Source organism: Galleria mellonella, unplaced genomic scaffold, assembly GCF_026898425.1.
Source record: "Galleria mellonella isolate WM207_F2 unplaced genomic scaffold, CSIRO_AGI_GalMel_v1 utg40, whole genome shotgun sequence".
Taxonomy (NCBI): domain Eukaryota; kingdom Metazoa; phylum Arthropoda; class Insecta; order Lepidoptera; family Pyralidae; genus Galleria; species Galleria mellonella.
The window spans coordinates 5,387,027-5,404,414 of record NW_026442094.1 but is presented as its reverse complement, the minus strand read 5'-3'; the positions used below and the strand labels follow the sequence as shown (position 1 = coordinate 5,404,414).

Below are 17,388 nucleotides of genomic sequence, written 5' to 3'. Positions count from 1 at the left end.
TGCGCGTTGCCGAGCCCAAAAAACCTCTTTCAGAAAGTTCCAGCAGTGATTTCTAAAATTCATAGACTGATCCTATATATATGACAATATATACTATTGCATAATGCTTCTATCAATTTGTCTAAACAGTATTAAAATATTACCCGAGAAAGACTTTTGTATATGAGTCATCTGCTTGAGTAACATACCTCTTACGTATTCTTCTCGTGTTTCTGCTGTAAACCATGGCTGAAATTCGCTTTGAAGGGTGAAATGATAATAAGACTATAGTTCTCAGAAATAGAAATGCATAAGGGACACCATAGTCATTACAATGCCATGATCCTTGATGCTTTTTATATCTATGGGCGACAGTTAACACTTTCCGTCAGGTGTTGTATAATTATTTGCATTGTAAGATAGTATAAAAATATACCATTACCACTACCACAAACAAACAGCACGTTGGTTCCGCACGCGACACAGTCGTGAACCGCGCTCATGAATAAGGGCTCCTATTGAATACGAAACTAGGCGAGCATCCCCGAATTTAAAACGCGAGTAAAGCCGAGATAAATAAAAACAAAAAATTATGTGTTCTTTACAGGCACGATGCTATGCGTCATCCTAGTATACTGCAACTTGGCAGTAATCAAGGCACTGTATGCGATTACTGCACCAAGATCTAGTGGTCAACCGGTGGTGAGACGGGTCTCGAAGAGCAGCTGTAGGCAGCAAGAGAGAAGCCTAAACTCCAGGAACAATCTACACCTTCATCACAATGCTGCCACCGCTGAGGAAGTCGCTTTCAGTAGGCTGATGGCTACGCTGTCAGTTTTATTCATGATTTGTTGGCTGCCGCAAATGGTATGTATAAAATAACTGATTCAACGAATATTTTCCCCTGACTTTATTGGCATTACCGGGATTTATTATGACCTTGTCGTGTCCGGATAGTTAATTGACAGTGATAAAAATAACTTATGTTCACTTTAATAGCCTCAAATCGAGGATAAACTTTGTCCTTGATTGATTTTGTACCTATTATTTATTGGACCGCATCCCAATATTTTTTTCTATGAAAGAATCTACGAAATGTATTACACCCCTCACTACCGGGGGAAGAAGGTATTGTTAGTAATGGGGACCACCAGTCCTATTGCTAACAATATACTTTGTCAAGTCGATATCCACGTGGTCGCCCCTGGAAACCATCACCCTTAATTCCAGATGACGAGCTAACTGACCTGCTTTTTTACTTTCACCTATCATCCCTCTCTGGTAATCCGCTAGCGTATACCGTTACCAAATGCGAGATTACTATCCCATTGTTACCCATTGAAAAAAAACCTACGCCATTGACAAAAGTTTATTTTCTCATCTTAAAACTTAAATGGTTGCATACAGTGCTTATTAAAAAAAAATACGAATTCCATGGACAAAATTACAATATTGGACGCTGTTGTAATATATGTTTCTGTCCCGATTACTTATTTCCATTATACGAATTTTGTAATTGCGACTGTTTATCAACATAATATTTTATCTATTTACATGGCTCGCCTATATATATATATATATATATATATATATATATATATATATATATATATATATATATATATATATATATATATATATATATATATATATATATGTATATATATATATATATATATATATATGTACGCTATATAAAAAGTCAATCCAATATTCCGTGAAGACGTTGCACTGCGTACTTATTTATATAAATTAATCTATAATTCAAATCGCATAAACCATAAATGTCTTTGTAATTGGAATCAGTATATTTATATTCAAATAATGTCATGCAAACATGCATTCAAATCAAAGTTGTATTGTGCGTCCTTCATATAACCATGTTGATGACCGCATAATTTTTCATTTAATATATAAAATTCATGATGTTAAAGCTAAAAAAGTAAAGTAACTTACCTAAGAGTACGACAAATGTATATACTTCTTGATATCTTAATTTCTGCATAAATAATGATGCATTTAGGGTGTATGTTATATAGGTGATGATGATGTTACTATCCACTAATGAACATATTCTTCCCCCTATTTGGCATGGTATGGTATTATATCTATCCTGTAATTTAACTGCCATATCCCCAATCCCATTAATTAAAACCAAAACACAGCTATGAAACTATAGCTACTTCACTATTTATTTTTCTTTTAATACAAATAAATACTTATGCTTTAATCCTTTCTACCCAAAGGTTGTCTGGAAGAGATTGCTTAGCAATAAGACCGCCTTTTGTACTACACTATACGTATTGAAAATTGTTTTAACAAATCATGTTATGTTGGTGCAATAAAGTGTTAAATAAATAAATAAATAAAAATGATGAAACCAAATGTAGCCTCTATAATAATGGGCATCTTATAGGACCGTAGCTAGACTAAAGTTTAAGTTAGGGCAATAGAACTGTTTGGTAGAGCAGAAACCATAATTAAATGACTTCGAAAAAGCGAATCTTCTTGTGGCCCTTCATTTTAAGGTAGGGCGTTGGGTCTTTAAAGGTAGGATTACTTTTATTTATTTATTTATAGGATTACCAACATAAGATACAGCTAAACATTTTAATACAATACACTGGTAGATTAGATCTTACTATTCTTACATTTATAGGCAACCACAGCATGCCTTGTGTTTGATAAACATTAAAATATAATTAAATTATTAAAGGGCATCATATGAATAAAGATATTAAGAATATCAATGCCCCCCCTCCCTAACTACGGCCATGGCATCTTGTAATTAATATATTATTGTCATAATTGTAATTAATACTCAAAAATCGTAGTACTCAAGAGCGATTACTGAGAGCACTTAAAGAGAGATCTAACGGAGCGGTTGGTGTTTCAACCGTGAAGCAGTTGTCTTTGCATGGCTGTGTTTCGGTTTGAAGGGTGGGATATAGCGTGAATTTACAGGGTACAGAGGAATAACACCTGAGTCCTCAGGAATGGCTAAGCATGGGGGGTATCATGGGCGAAACAGTATACTCTGTTATGTCCATGGTACTGCTCATGTCTATAGGCGACGGTTACCACTTTCCATCAGGTAGGCCGTCAGCTTGTTTGCTATTCTAAGTTGTATAAGTTGTATATATATATATATATATATATATATATATATATATATATATATATATATATATATATATATATATATATATATATATATATATATATATATATATATATAATATTTAGGTACCAAATTGTTTCTGTCTAATAGATTTATTCAAAATAGGCTTAAAGAGGTTTCTCGTTTTTCTGCAACACAGCATTGCAGGCGATCATAGATTACGGTAACCGCGTGCCAGCAGGTGGGCCGTGTGCTTATTTGTCACCTCAGTGATATAAAAAAAACCTAAATAAAAAATAGTGAGGATCTAAGTATATTACAGGTGCTAAAATATTTATTTTAATACTAGCTCTTTTCCGCTGTTTCTCGCACGTAAATCAGTACAGAAAGTATCCTATGTGCTAAGGTAGGAAATAACTTACACGTGTATCAAATTTCATTTAAATCTATTCAGAAGTTTTTGCGTGAAAGAATAAAAACTCCCATCCATCTATCGTTACAAAGATTTACTTACATTAATATTAATAGAATTTAAATACATAATTTAGAACGACCCACCACTAAATGGAGTGACGATCTCAAATAAATTGCAAGAAGTCGATGGATGCAGGTGGCTGAGGACCGTTCCTTATAGCAGTCTATGGGGGAGGACTATGTACAATAGTGGACAGATAACGGCTGATAATCTGATGATGAAATACAATCTAAACTTATAATAAATCTGTAGAGAGGTCAATTCTGTACATTAAATATATTTCCAAAATAACTATCAGGGGGTGATCTATACTGATGCCAAAAATGCAATCAGTAAAATTTTTGTCTGTCTCTCTGTATGTTCATTATGGAAACAAAAACTACTCGACGGATTTTAACGAAACTTGGTACAATTATTCTTCATACTCCTGGGCAGGTTAGCATACTTTTCATCATGCTACGATCAATAGGAGCAGAGCAGTGAAGGGAAATGTGTCTGTTACATCAAAACCACTGAACCGTGAGGAAGGACATAGGCTATTTATTTGATGAAAAACAACGGAAACGCGGGCGAAGTCGGTGGCAACAGCTAGTTTAATATTTTAATTATTATAACGTTTATGATTTTAAATTATTAATGGAACATGTTATCACATATATTCTTGAAATGTATCTATTTCCATCCTTCATTATAGTCCCAAATGAAAGTAAGTAATAACTATATTAACATTATATAATGATACAACAATTTCTATAAATAAATCCGCTCACTGGATGGAATGCAATCAAATTAGAATAACAATATTTACAGAGAATCCATCATACGCTATATTTGTACACATCGCATCAACATTCGAAGCGGTCGAGGGCTGAATGATTGTACGCAAACACTATCTTTTATTTGTATTGTTCGATCACGCGGCCATTTGCATTTTGTAAAATTGTGTGCACACGTAAAAATAGTTTCTCTACTATTAAATTATAATTTAAGCTTTGTATAATGAAATACTTAAAGAAATATTAATAAATCTATTTATCTTAATATTATAATTAAATTTTTTACTAAACGATATCTATATATGAGAGATATTTAAGTAAAATTGATATGAGGGATCTTCATTAGTGCAATAATAGTCAAAACAATAATTTTCAAAAATTTATTTAATTTTAAACTTTCGCGTTATTTATACTTACTTAGTCTGTCTGTTTATCAGTTTGTTATGGCAAAAACTACTACACAAAATTCAATGCGGTTTTAACAATTGTATTTCTATAGGTAGGTATAACTTAACGTCTGTTATATGTCTTATCTTGTTACATCTGGAAGGTAATGTTCTAAAATCCACACACACCAAGTAGTGAGCAAAACAAACTAGTATATTATATGAACCAACATTACTTTCAGACTTTTGTAAATTATGAAAAATAACGACATTGTGCTGTTCGGTTTTTTTTACACAGAAGTAATTTAAAATTCAGCCATCGTAACAAAGCCAATGTGGCTAACGAAGTCAAATGGAAAACACTGGAAGAAAACACCTAATATTCAGAAGTAATATTGCTACGCGTATTCAATAGAACTCCTTGACCTTAATTGAAGTTTCAGATTCGATTCTTAGAAGGACTAAATAGGGAAACTTTGCTGTTGTCCATTCTTCAAAGTACTCCATTTGAAGAACCAGAGAAATAGTGTAATTGTTTTGGCATTTAATGTTAACTTGGCTTAATTCTACGTGGGTAATATACTATTGAGTTACACCTGGCTTTCCCATGGGTGTCGTAACAGAGGGGACTTAATGGTCGAGGGATGGGCAGCAGCGTCCCTCTTAAAACATCACCAAACCCTAATTGTGGTTGCCAACCCATCTGCCAAGTGTAGTAACTACTGGTAAAACCCTTCTTTAAGAGGAGGCTATATTTAGCAATTGTCCACTGTCAGTGTCAATGGCTGATACAAATACAAAAAATAAACATACAATTTATCTATATTTACCTACCTTTAGTAATAAAATCACAGAGCTCGATGAGTCTGCATTGAGATTTATTCGCGAAAATTAGCTAGGGAGGTTGGATATAAGCAATAGAACCGTAATCGGCCATTTTTAGATACGATGTAAATATATTTATCTTTTGTTACGTTCTTAGAAAGAAAATAGTTGAACGGATTTCAAAGCAATTTTATTATTGAAGATGTAGTTTCAAGTTTTCCATTATATGTATGAAATAGCGTTAGAACGCTTTGGATATTTGGGTGGTCATATTTATCAAAAAATATTTATTATTATTCTTTAAATTTTTACAAAATTCACATCTCCCCTCTTAAGGAGAGGAGATGGCAACTAACCCCCGGCAGAAGCACAGTCGGCCCGGGTTCAGGGCCCCAGGGAGAGAAACCGGCGTACAATGCGGGCAGAATCTAAGAGCACCGCTTTCTGCATCTTTCCCGGGAGTGAGCCGCTACAGTTATGTCCATGGTAGTACTCATGTCTATAGGCGACGGTTACCACTTTCTATCAGGTGGGCCGTCAGCTTGTTTGCCATTCTAAGTTGTATAAAAAAAAGAAAAAAAAAACAACAGCTATTTACAAAATTGAATACGTACATATTACATTACATTTACTACATGCTAGCCAATTATAGTTATCCACAGCGCAAAACTTTACTAAAAACTTAAGTAAAATTAGACAATAACCCATAATAAACCATATACATACCTTAATAAACTTAAGCAAAATTAAACAATAACCCATAATAAACCATACATATATGGTATTTATGGTTTATTTTTAAGTTTCGACCTGAAATACATTGTTGGTGGTAAGTGGATGCAGGTGGCTCGGGACTGTTCCTTATAGCAGTATAGGGGATGTTCAATAGTGGACAGATAACGGTTAATATGGTATGATAATGACCATATATGTACCGTCTATTATAAACCATAATATAATTCTTAATAATTATAAATTTGAATGTGAGTCTGTTTTCTTTTTATTACTTCTTTGCACTTTAACGATTCAACCAATCTTTCAAATATTTGTGATAGTGAAAAACCATAAGAATAAATATATTCTTACGGAAAGACATAATTCTTTTAGAGATACTGTCGATCAATATATCCCGATAACACGTACGAAGTCGCAGGTAAAGACTATTCTATCTGCAAGTTTGATATTACTTTTTAATACTAACATTAAATTCAACAACAACTCAGACAAAGTCGCGTGCGCAACTAGTAAACATATACATAATTAAAAGGTAGGTGTCAGGAATATTTTGTACAATGTGAACGCGTTTTATCAATTAGCCGGCCAAATAATTTGTATGCAGGGAGCGTCTCAACGCATAATAATATTTCATTGCTACGATAAACGACATTCGAATAAGGCTGGAATTGTATTTTGATTTTTGGCATAACGCAACGGACGTCGATACTGTGGAGTTTTTTTTTTTTTATGTATGAAAAAGGGAATGGTAACCCCGCCTGGACTTTTATTGTAATGGATGATAATCAAATGGTAACCCCTTCTGCGCTAACGGTATACGCTGGCGGGGCACCGGTAAGGAATGATAAGTGAGAATGAAAAGATTTTTTTGGATTTTTTTATGGATGAAAATAGAATAGTTACTCCACCTACGCTATTGGTATACGCCAGCGGAGATGATAAGGATAAGAATGGAAATAGGTTTCTTGGCCGACGTGACAATTTCCGTAATTTTAGCCACGATAATTTCCAGAAAAAAAAGCGTGGAAGTGCAAAGGTATACTTCTTTATTATTATCCATAATTCAGTAACCGTTTATTTACCATCAGGCGAGCCGTATCATGTTTTATCACTTTCTTTGTAAAATAAATAGTAAAATCAATTAATAATAAATGAAAATGACGTCATACTGAACTTAAAATACCTTACTTTATCTTTGCCCTATTTATATAAAAATTACTCATTCGATTTGCCTTGATTTTTTTTTGGCTTCTGTTATTTTTAATCGTATTAGAGATTTACATAGAACTGTCTATTACAAATTTATTTGTTTTCTGGATTATGTTCAGGTATCTTCAAAAGAAAATACCCTGTCCAGGTATTTTGATGTAAAACGGATTAATCTCTTCTGGATGGGAAAAATTCGAATAATTCTAAAGAATTTCTAACGCTCTCGTGATTGGAGTTTCAAGAAATTCTTTACTAACATCTATTAATAGAATTAAATTAGTTATTGCAATGTGGTCACCTTCTATTTCTTTTTGTAAAGTACCATAAAGAGTATTCACTCCATATTTGTCTGGTGCTCGCCCTAAGACGAGAAGCTTTCAACTATTAGCAAATATATGTTTAATACATATATACATATGTACTTATGTATGTACTTATGTAGATACTTTTGTACTATTTAAATTTAGTAATATTTAATTTCGAACGTTGAGATGATTCTAGTAAATCATCATAGTATTGCAAGCATCCATGGGCTACAGTAATTGTTTACCATCAGACAGACTGCATGCTTGTTTGCCACCTAAACAAAAAAGTTTGCAGCGTTCATTAACGTTTCATATAAACCATATCTTCATATATAATTATGCGCTTTTTTAAGAGAGTAGAACCTTCTGGTAAATAAATCTAAATACGTCAATGCCTATACAAGAAGAAAGAACCAATCTGATACCTGATATCTCTTGTTTTGTTCACTCTCTTCTACTTGAGATTAAAAACAATTAACCTCGGTCACTTTATACCTTTACGTCTACTATACAAATCAAAAAAGACGATTATAGCTGTGTTCTTACAAATTATGGTTTGTAAGCATTAGAATAAAATCTTAATTTTTTTTTCTATCAATTGTTATTATCTGAATTAACTTCTGTTATTATAAACCGCATGAAAATGTGGTCGATGCTGAGGCGACATTTCTTTAAATTATTGCCAATTAGTGTTGAATTTGTAAAGTACCATCATAGACTGAATCTATAAATATTTTGATTTAAATCTAAAGCAAATTCGCTATGATATTAAATTGAAATGAAATATTAGAAATAACGTCTCAGAATCGACCACAGTGTAAACTACAATAGTTGATTCGAAGTTGGATTCAGAAAATGGCAAAAATTGTTGCATTCGATGATTTAATGTATTTTTAAAGATCGTTTAATCGTATGGTCTCTCTTTTAAAAAAAAAATAAAAAGACCAAGAAATGATGAACAATGTAAAACCGAGTTTAAAAATTGTTTCCCTAAAAAACAACGATCCTGAGCTTCCAACGGATTACCTAAACAATAATAAAGATTAATTGTGACAAGTTACCGCTGATACGAAGCGTAATAAATTGATAATGGTTCTGTAATAACTTGAACTGTATGATACAAAGTACAGTACTATGTTAAAAACTAATTCCTAATCATTTATTGTTTCTATATTTTAAGCTTTAACTCCCGATTCTTTAAGGTACAATTTGTTTTGACAAAAACTTTTCCAACTGAAATCACTAATATTGTAATTATTTATTAATTTATTAGTCAGAGGAAGTCTTGTCATCTGTTGCCGTGTCTATAAATTATTATTCCAATGTTCTCCTTCTTTAACCGACTGTTGCAAGAAAGAGGATAATATTTTTCGAATGTACTGTATGAATGTTATGCAGTATGTCCGAATATAATGCACTGTACATTACTTCTGAACCTTCATAGATAACATACATAGCAATGTACCCTATCAGGTCGACCTCCACACGGTTCCTCCTGGAAGTCATCGTGGTTGATTTTTGTTGAATTCATCACGACGGACCAACTGACCTGCTTTCATCCTCCTTTATCATCAAGCGCAAGCGAGGTTACCATCCCATTATCACCCACAAAAAAAATTACCACGAGAGGGAATGAATTGTTGGTAATTGTGATATTAAAATGGAGGTTGTAAATGGAACAAACAGTCAAGTTCCTTCTGGTAACCACCGTGGTTGGGGAAAAGGGATAGTTAGTAATAGGGAGATTAGTCCCCATTGCTATCAATATACTCTATTAGATCGACCTCCACGCCGTTCCCCCTAGAAACTATCGTGACTAATTTATCATTGAATTCGTCACTATGGGCTAACTGACCTACTTTTTCACACACACCTATTACCTCTCACAAGTACCCCGCCAGTGTATACCGGTAGCACAGGCGGGGTTAACATGCCATTTTCACCAATTAAAAAAAACACTGTAGTTAATTTCTAGTAAATTCACCATAATTTAACTTTTTTTTATACAACTTAGAATAGCAGACAAGCTGACGGCCCATCTGACATAACAGAGTATACTGTTTCGCCCATGATACCCCCCATGCGTTGCCATTCCTGAGGACTCAGGTGTTATTCCTCTGTACCCTGTAAATTCACGCCATATCCCACCCTTCAAACCGAAACACAGCCATGCAAACACAACTGCTTCACGGTAGAAACACGCATGGGACAGAGGTACTCAAGCAATCGACTTTTGTACAAAGTCTCTTAACTTCATCTTCTGCAGTGTATGCCGATAGCACAGGCGGGATTACCATTTCATTTTGATCCCATTAAAAAGAACATTGTACCACATACCTTCAATTCTGTTAATTTTTTCAGGTCACCTCAGCCCTATACCTGGCGCTCGGCCCCGCACACTGGCACAAACTCCAGTCGTTGTCCGCGCTCTCTGACATACTGATGCTGTTGAACTACGTCCTCGATCCAATACTGTATGTACTGATGCGGCAGCGATGGAGTATCTATCATAGTATCGCGCATTGCTTCAAGCGGGTGAGTATTTATTTTATGATACCTTAAATGACAAACAAGTTCACGGCCTACTTGCTGGCAAGTGGTAAATGGCCAGCTATAGGCATGAACTTAGGCATGCGGTATTGGCATAGAATAGGCTACCTCTTTCTTTCTCGTGGATGTCATAATAGGCGACTAAGGGAGGACGAGAGATGGGCAGCAGCGTTCCTCTTAAAACTTCTCTAAAGTCTAACTGCGGTTGCCAATCCCCCTGCCAAATGTGGCAACTACTGGCAAAACCCCTAAGGGTGAGGCTTATGTTCAGAAGTGGGCAGTTAAAGTCTGATATAACGATGATGATATGTTAGGCATGAACAGCACTATACTCGTAGATTGTCTACATTAACATGGCTTCAATTTTTTACTTCTATGTCTGTGACCATATACTCTGTGAGGAAATGTCTTCAGTATCGGTCCGACCAAGGAGTATTACATACTTTATAAATATTTTACTCATATATTTTTTATTCTTTGAATTTTGGAAAGGCGTACCATATTAGCGCAGTCAGACTATTCGTTCTAGTAGTTTTTATGTCTACTGTATGCAGTTTTCTAACTTTAATGTTAACAAAATTAATATCTAAGTTAGTAATTTATTAATTTTATAACATTAACGTTATAATTAGTTCACAAGAATCCATAAAAGTATCACAAAATATAATGTTCCAAAAATATACAATCAAATGAAGATGTATGATTTGCAATAATAAAACCAATTGGAGAAAAAATTCTTATGCATTCCTAACATTTTTATGAGTTCTTATTGTCAACAGAGTCGCAAAACTTCAAGCGAATCTCTAACTGTGAAGAACTCATGCTGTGCTCAGGATACAGTCGTGGTCAGCGATAGCTCCGGTGCTGAGATGCGCCCACTACGCCCTCTGCCGGCTGCGTGCCCCCAAGGTCATCTTTTAGATGACTGACCCAGGATTGTGATGCGAAAGTTTTAAATCTTCAGTGCGGAACACTGGTGACTTCTGGATTCTTCTATTCGAAAGTTGTAGAAAAACTGCTTTCCTTCTTCAGTTAAAGTACTCAATTGTTCAAAGTGATCGTTATTTAGCTAGTTTCTCAAATTATGCATTAAGTTACCTGCAATCTCTTATGTGAAGACAAAGCATGTTTTTAAAATTGGATAAAAATGTGTATATAGGGTAACAACAAACATATAACACCTACTGTTTACAGGTTACGGTAACCATTTATAACAATATAAAAACAATAACTTATTAAAAAAAAAGTATATGACTATCATATTAGCACATAGACTGTGCTATAAGAATAAGAACCTTTTTTTTTATATAACACTGACGTGGCCAACAAGCATATGGCCTATCTAATGGTAAGCGGTTACCGTAGTCTATGAACGCCTGCAATTCCAGGCTATACACGCGCGTTGCCGACCCTGAAGAAACCTCTTTATCCCTATATACATATATATACATTGTGATTAGTACGGGTAGTACTAATAGGTTATAAACTAGCTATAAACTCATTTCTAATTACAAAAAAAATAGGTTATAAAGAACAAAAATCGTTTTAGTTCGATCTCAGCTGTTCGAACTTTTAGAATTAATTCTATGATTATGAGAAGATTCATGACAAAGTATCTATGTACCATTATTGTATTTTATATTATTGTTTATTACTATATTGGAGTCGAATATTTTTTTATTCAGAATTTTAGAATAAAATTGTTGAATCTCAATATTCCTGTTACATTTTAAATGGAGTTACATCTGCATTGTTTACAGATGCGATATATATATATATATATATATATATATATATATATATATATATATATATATATATATATATATATATATATATATATATATATGTTTGTATTATAAATTAGAATATAAGTTTAAAAAGTTTTATAAATTTTATAATATCACCATGCAAGCTCTACATTTCATGACGAACCGTACTCAATCGCCAATTGCGTTTCACGGAAGAATTCCTTGATTGCGGAAAAAAATATAAAACCAATCACAGTAAACTTTTTTATTGCGCCTTTTTCGCTTATTTCTGTAAATGATACAAAAATATACAATTTTTTATATAAATACGTATGTACCTATATTATATTACGATTGATCATTAAAAGACCGATCTAGCATTGCAAGCATACCGATTTATCGTAGCTTGTATTGACTACAATAATCCAAAGTACCTCAAGGAATTAGTCCTGAAACGCATATTACAATTAACCTAATATTGGACCACAGATAAAAGTCTGAGAGAAGATTAATTCAGTTTTGTAGATATTTTTTAAAGATCCCATGACTTATATTTTTAGACCATTGTTTCTCAACTATTTTTATGTTACGAAAAAGTTAAGTAAAAAGTCTTGCGATCCCGTCACTATAAAATTATAATATTATTAATATAATTAATAGTCGGTTATAGGAATCTTTCGTGGTCTTATTATTTTTCAAACAAGCCCCAAATATCGCGACCTCCCGGTTGAGGAACAATGTTTTAGACTGTGCTAGTATATTCTATTTACTAAATAAGTTGTTGTATACAATTATAGTACTATATAAGTAAAAATGTTGTTGTGTGTAATTATGTAAAATCATTACTGTAATAGGATGCATGCAGTATATATAGCACTGTGAATCACTAGTCCATTCTTAATCTGTACAATTTAAGCATTTAATATTAATTTAAGTTTGTGTTGAATATTTTTACGCAATCATGTAATTCACTGCGCAATTTTTTACGCATAATTCTGTAATTTGTAGGAATTACACGCTATTAAATCCTTATGAGAGATACGCGTAATTGCTTAAAAATGTTCATTCCCGATTTGCGCTTTGTGAATAAATTATAAATAACTCATTTCGTATTTACTATTAAGTAACGGTAGAGTTCAATGGAAATTTAATTTGTCACACAAACTGAGGGGTGGTGAAAATTCTGTCGTACACGAATCGTAATAGGTTTGCTTTGTATAACTTGTCGATGTAAATGTATTAGTCCTCAACGCGATAAGCCTATTAAACTCGATGAGTTATGCAAAACAAGTTCTATTGTGATTCGTATTAGATCGACATTTAAACCTCCCTGATCTGCACTCATTATTTTATCTTCTATTCATTTTGATTGTAATCTTGAAAGAAGATAATAGCGTACCCAAATACTGATAGAAGGAGCAGCACCCTCTTCATCTCATCCATTCTCTTCCTATATACTTCTCCTCTAGTAGATAATTTATCATGTCGTATGGTCGTTGAATCATTTAACAGTTAATGCTCTTCGAACTCGTTAATTTTTTTTTTATTTTAAACCTTTATGCTTATCCACCTTCTTCCTACCAAACCATAGCTATGGCCTAGAGTAGAAAAACTACTAGAGAATGACCAAGTATGACGCTCTCTTTAATTGTTGTTTTTTTTTAATTCACTCATGACATGTAATGCACTAGAAACATTATCTAGTTTATATTTGTATATATTGGCTAAAGGAAAAATATTTCTATACTAAATAAGTACTTATTATAACTATGTACATATGGATATACATAATCACATATTCAGTATCAATAAGTATTTTATAGCATAATATTTCGATACCAAATGTAGCGAATATATTTTACGAGTTATGTCAAATTTATATCCAATGTTACCAACAATTGTACATGATATTTTTATATTATCTATGTGATAAGTTAAAAATAAAATCTCATAATAGATAGTATCTAATTAAAACTCTAAAAACTAAAACAGATATTATAAATATATATTTTACTGAACTAGGTCTTATTTGGTTAAAATTATTTTGTTTAATTTCGCTACCATTAATGTTTGGTGACTGCCAACACTCGAAGATTGACTACTACTATTAATACCAAGGATTTTTTTTTTCATTTATTGTGACTTTGGCGAAAGCCATCAGCCAAAAAGTAACAATTACAAGGTAACAATATACCAAGGATTCCACATCTTTCAATGTTAATGTCATTAACTTTGACATTTCAATGTCATTAATTTCCAACTGCCATTTCGTCCACGTACGTTCTGAGACACATGTTTTACCTCTTAACAAGACATTTTCAGACAAATCACCAGATCCCTGCTCGAAGCCCAGTGTTAACCATTAGTTTGGACGTCGAATAGTTAGGCTATTTACACATACTAATGGTAGTGGAATTAAACAAAATAATTCTAATCAAATAACCAATTATATGTATTTTCAGGACTCTTTCATACGACACAGTTCGAGCAGTGGTGCAGCACAAAACTATAGTTAATATCTAAGTACATCCTGTTTGTATTAACGTGTTATGTAAGAAATCTTATACAATGTTCGAAAATAGTAAACAGCTTTCAAATAATACTTTAAAATACAAATATAGCAAAAGCACAACAAAATTCATACATTTAATCAATAAACGTTGTCGTGTGAAACGGTCCTTATTTATTATTATTATTTTCTGTATTTCTATCAATAATTAAAATAATTAAGACCTTTCAGATGTAACCTCTACAGGATACACAATTTATTACACCAAAGTTGTTATCGAATATTTTAGTTATTCGTCTTGATATATGAAAGGACACTGACACTGGTGCGAATTCAACTTAATACATTTACACTTATATCAGTGCTCTAAAATAAAATTAAACATTTTACTCATAATTATTTAAACTTGGGATACTAATTTTATTTATAAGCTTAGTAAAATTGTTCAAAAATAAATAGGTGTGTGATCCCTTTGAAGATAATTGAATATCGAGCATCAGAGTTCCCTAGTGGAAGGTTTATACTTTAATTAATTATAAATTGAAAGATAGAATTATATTAGAATAGATATAATTCGTGTGAAATGTATGTAAGTAGATATTAGATATATTTATCTCATAATGTGTAGGTACAAATCAGTCACAGTAGGCACGATACAAAATATGCATTAATACAATATCAATTAACTGAGCTGCCTAAAGAGTAAATATATGGGTGCCTTACAAAATCATATAATTTCTAAGAGATTTGAGAACTCATGTTTACCATTTGTTGTTTTACACACCTTTGACTAGTCGCCAATAACTCAAATTTCTCAGTTTGAATTTTCTGGAGATTTCGACAACTAGTCGAATATCAGGAACTTCGATGATTAAAAGCGCTTAAAAAATTAAAAACTACTGTAGTGTCATGTTATTATGTACAAATTAATAAATGACCCAAACATAAGACAATCTGCTGAACTAATGTCCAGCAATTATATCTAAACCGATTAATTCATTGAATTCGTTTAAAGAAACTTACAGTGATAATTTCAACAAAACTTGAATACTTTTTCATTGTATTCCAATGAAACAAAACTATAGTCGCTAGCAACAATCGACAGCTGTACCTACATATTAATATAGCGATTATCGTAACGATTCATAAGTGTGGCGATATTGAGGGCGAGCCTGATGCACCATTTTTCTAAATTTATATTTAATCCTAATATTTTAATTTGATACTTTTACGGTTTTACAGTTTTATGGGCCATCATAAACTAAATTTCTAATAATTTCCACTAGGTATCGATAAATCGCTCCTGGAATACCTAAAAAGCGAATAATAACTAACCAGCGAAAGTACAGCACTTTTATGTATTAGGTATCTATCTATAAGTACCTACACCACTTTCTGTTATCATGAATGGCACTTATTAATTTTAAATTAGTAAGTAGACATAAAAAAATGTAATTTAATGAAAGAAAAAACCTGCATAATCCCTCCGTCAGCTTTAAGTATTGTACATTTAAAATGTAATATAGGTGCTTATGTAAGCACCTACCTATAAATTGAAAATATATCTGAATTTAAAAGAAAATGGTTATTTTTTATTTAGTAAACTTTTCTAAAAACAGTAAAATTATGTAAATACCTATTTTAGGGGCGCCTTAGTCCTATCACTACATGTTTTATTTATTTTACGAATTACGTATGAATTAATTTTATTCAATTTTTAATTATAATTAATTATAACCACTAAGACTACATATAGATGTAGCCTCCCTCAGAGTCTTCTACTGCTTGTTCTATGGGGAATGCTTAGAAGAACTTTCCCTTAATCCACATTCCCTTTTCCAATATTGTATCACGTCGATTGATGATCCAATAACTGTACAAGTACATCATTCATACACGGTAAACTTCCCGCGCTCGCGTACAAGTAAGTTTACCAACTCTAACGTGAACCGTACCGTAACAGTTTGGAATGCCTTTCCTGAGACGTGTTTCCGTCAACCTATAATCTCGTATGCTTAAAATATTAGGTTCTTATTTAAGAATTACGCTCTTGTCAATGGAGCTCTTACCACTCACTACGATTCTCGATTACTTTTTTTACATTTTGATACGACACGTAACCAACTTTTTCCCTAATTTATTGTACGATAAGTGGACCAAAACGTTTACAGCGGTTGTTACATATTTTATAAGACCGCAAGAACTGACGTGACCACATTTCCAATTTTCGCTCATAACTCAATTGGTTGACCATTCGCAACCGTAAAGACTTACGTATCCTATGCACACTGTTCTCTATCATCAATGATCCTTCTTCTCCCACTTATTTGAAAGGTAGATTTCAGTTCTTCAAAGACACCCATTCCTGTAATCTTTCGTCATCTCACAATCTCCTTCTCGTAACCCCATTACACCATTCCGGATTTATGTCCTATTCTTTTACTAAATCTACGCAGAACACCCAGTCAGCATGTTTTTGTTGAATCAACAAAACCAACTCTAGTTACAAGTTACTCAATATATATATATATTAGTATAACCATGTACCATCTGCCCTTCTATACGCTTTCTATTTTCACCTAATGGTTAGCTGGTAGAGAATATCATATGGCATTAAGTTCACCGCTTGTACAAAGTTTTATTGTGTAATAAAGAATAAAACAAATAAATACTCACAGTATATAGCTGGCACTATCCTTAATCTATGTTACAAACGTACATTTCGGAACCACTTCGGGACGAAAGCGCCGCTGTCAATGTCAAAAAG

At 32.8% G+C, this 17,388-nt stretch overlaps 1 protein-coding gene across 1 annotated transcript in view; it reads left to right on the top strand.

Moving 5' to 3' along the window:
- Positions 1-16,203, top strand: part of LOC113520329 (prostaglandin E2 receptor EP2 subtype) — a 57,280-nt gene extending 41,077 nt beyond the window's left edge. Inside the window, exons 5-7 of the mRNA XM_026905635.3 lie at positions 587-846; positions 10,173-10,346; positions 11,141-16,203. Of these exons, the coding sequence (XP_026761436.1) occupies positions 587-846; positions 10,173-10,346; positions 11,141-11,290 (584 nt within the window). The 3' untranslated portion in view covers positions 11,291-16,203. The remainder of the gene's footprint in view (positions 1-586; positions 847-10,172; positions 10,347-11,140) is intronic.
- The last annotated feature ends 1,185 nt before the right edge of the window (positions 16,204-17,388 follow it).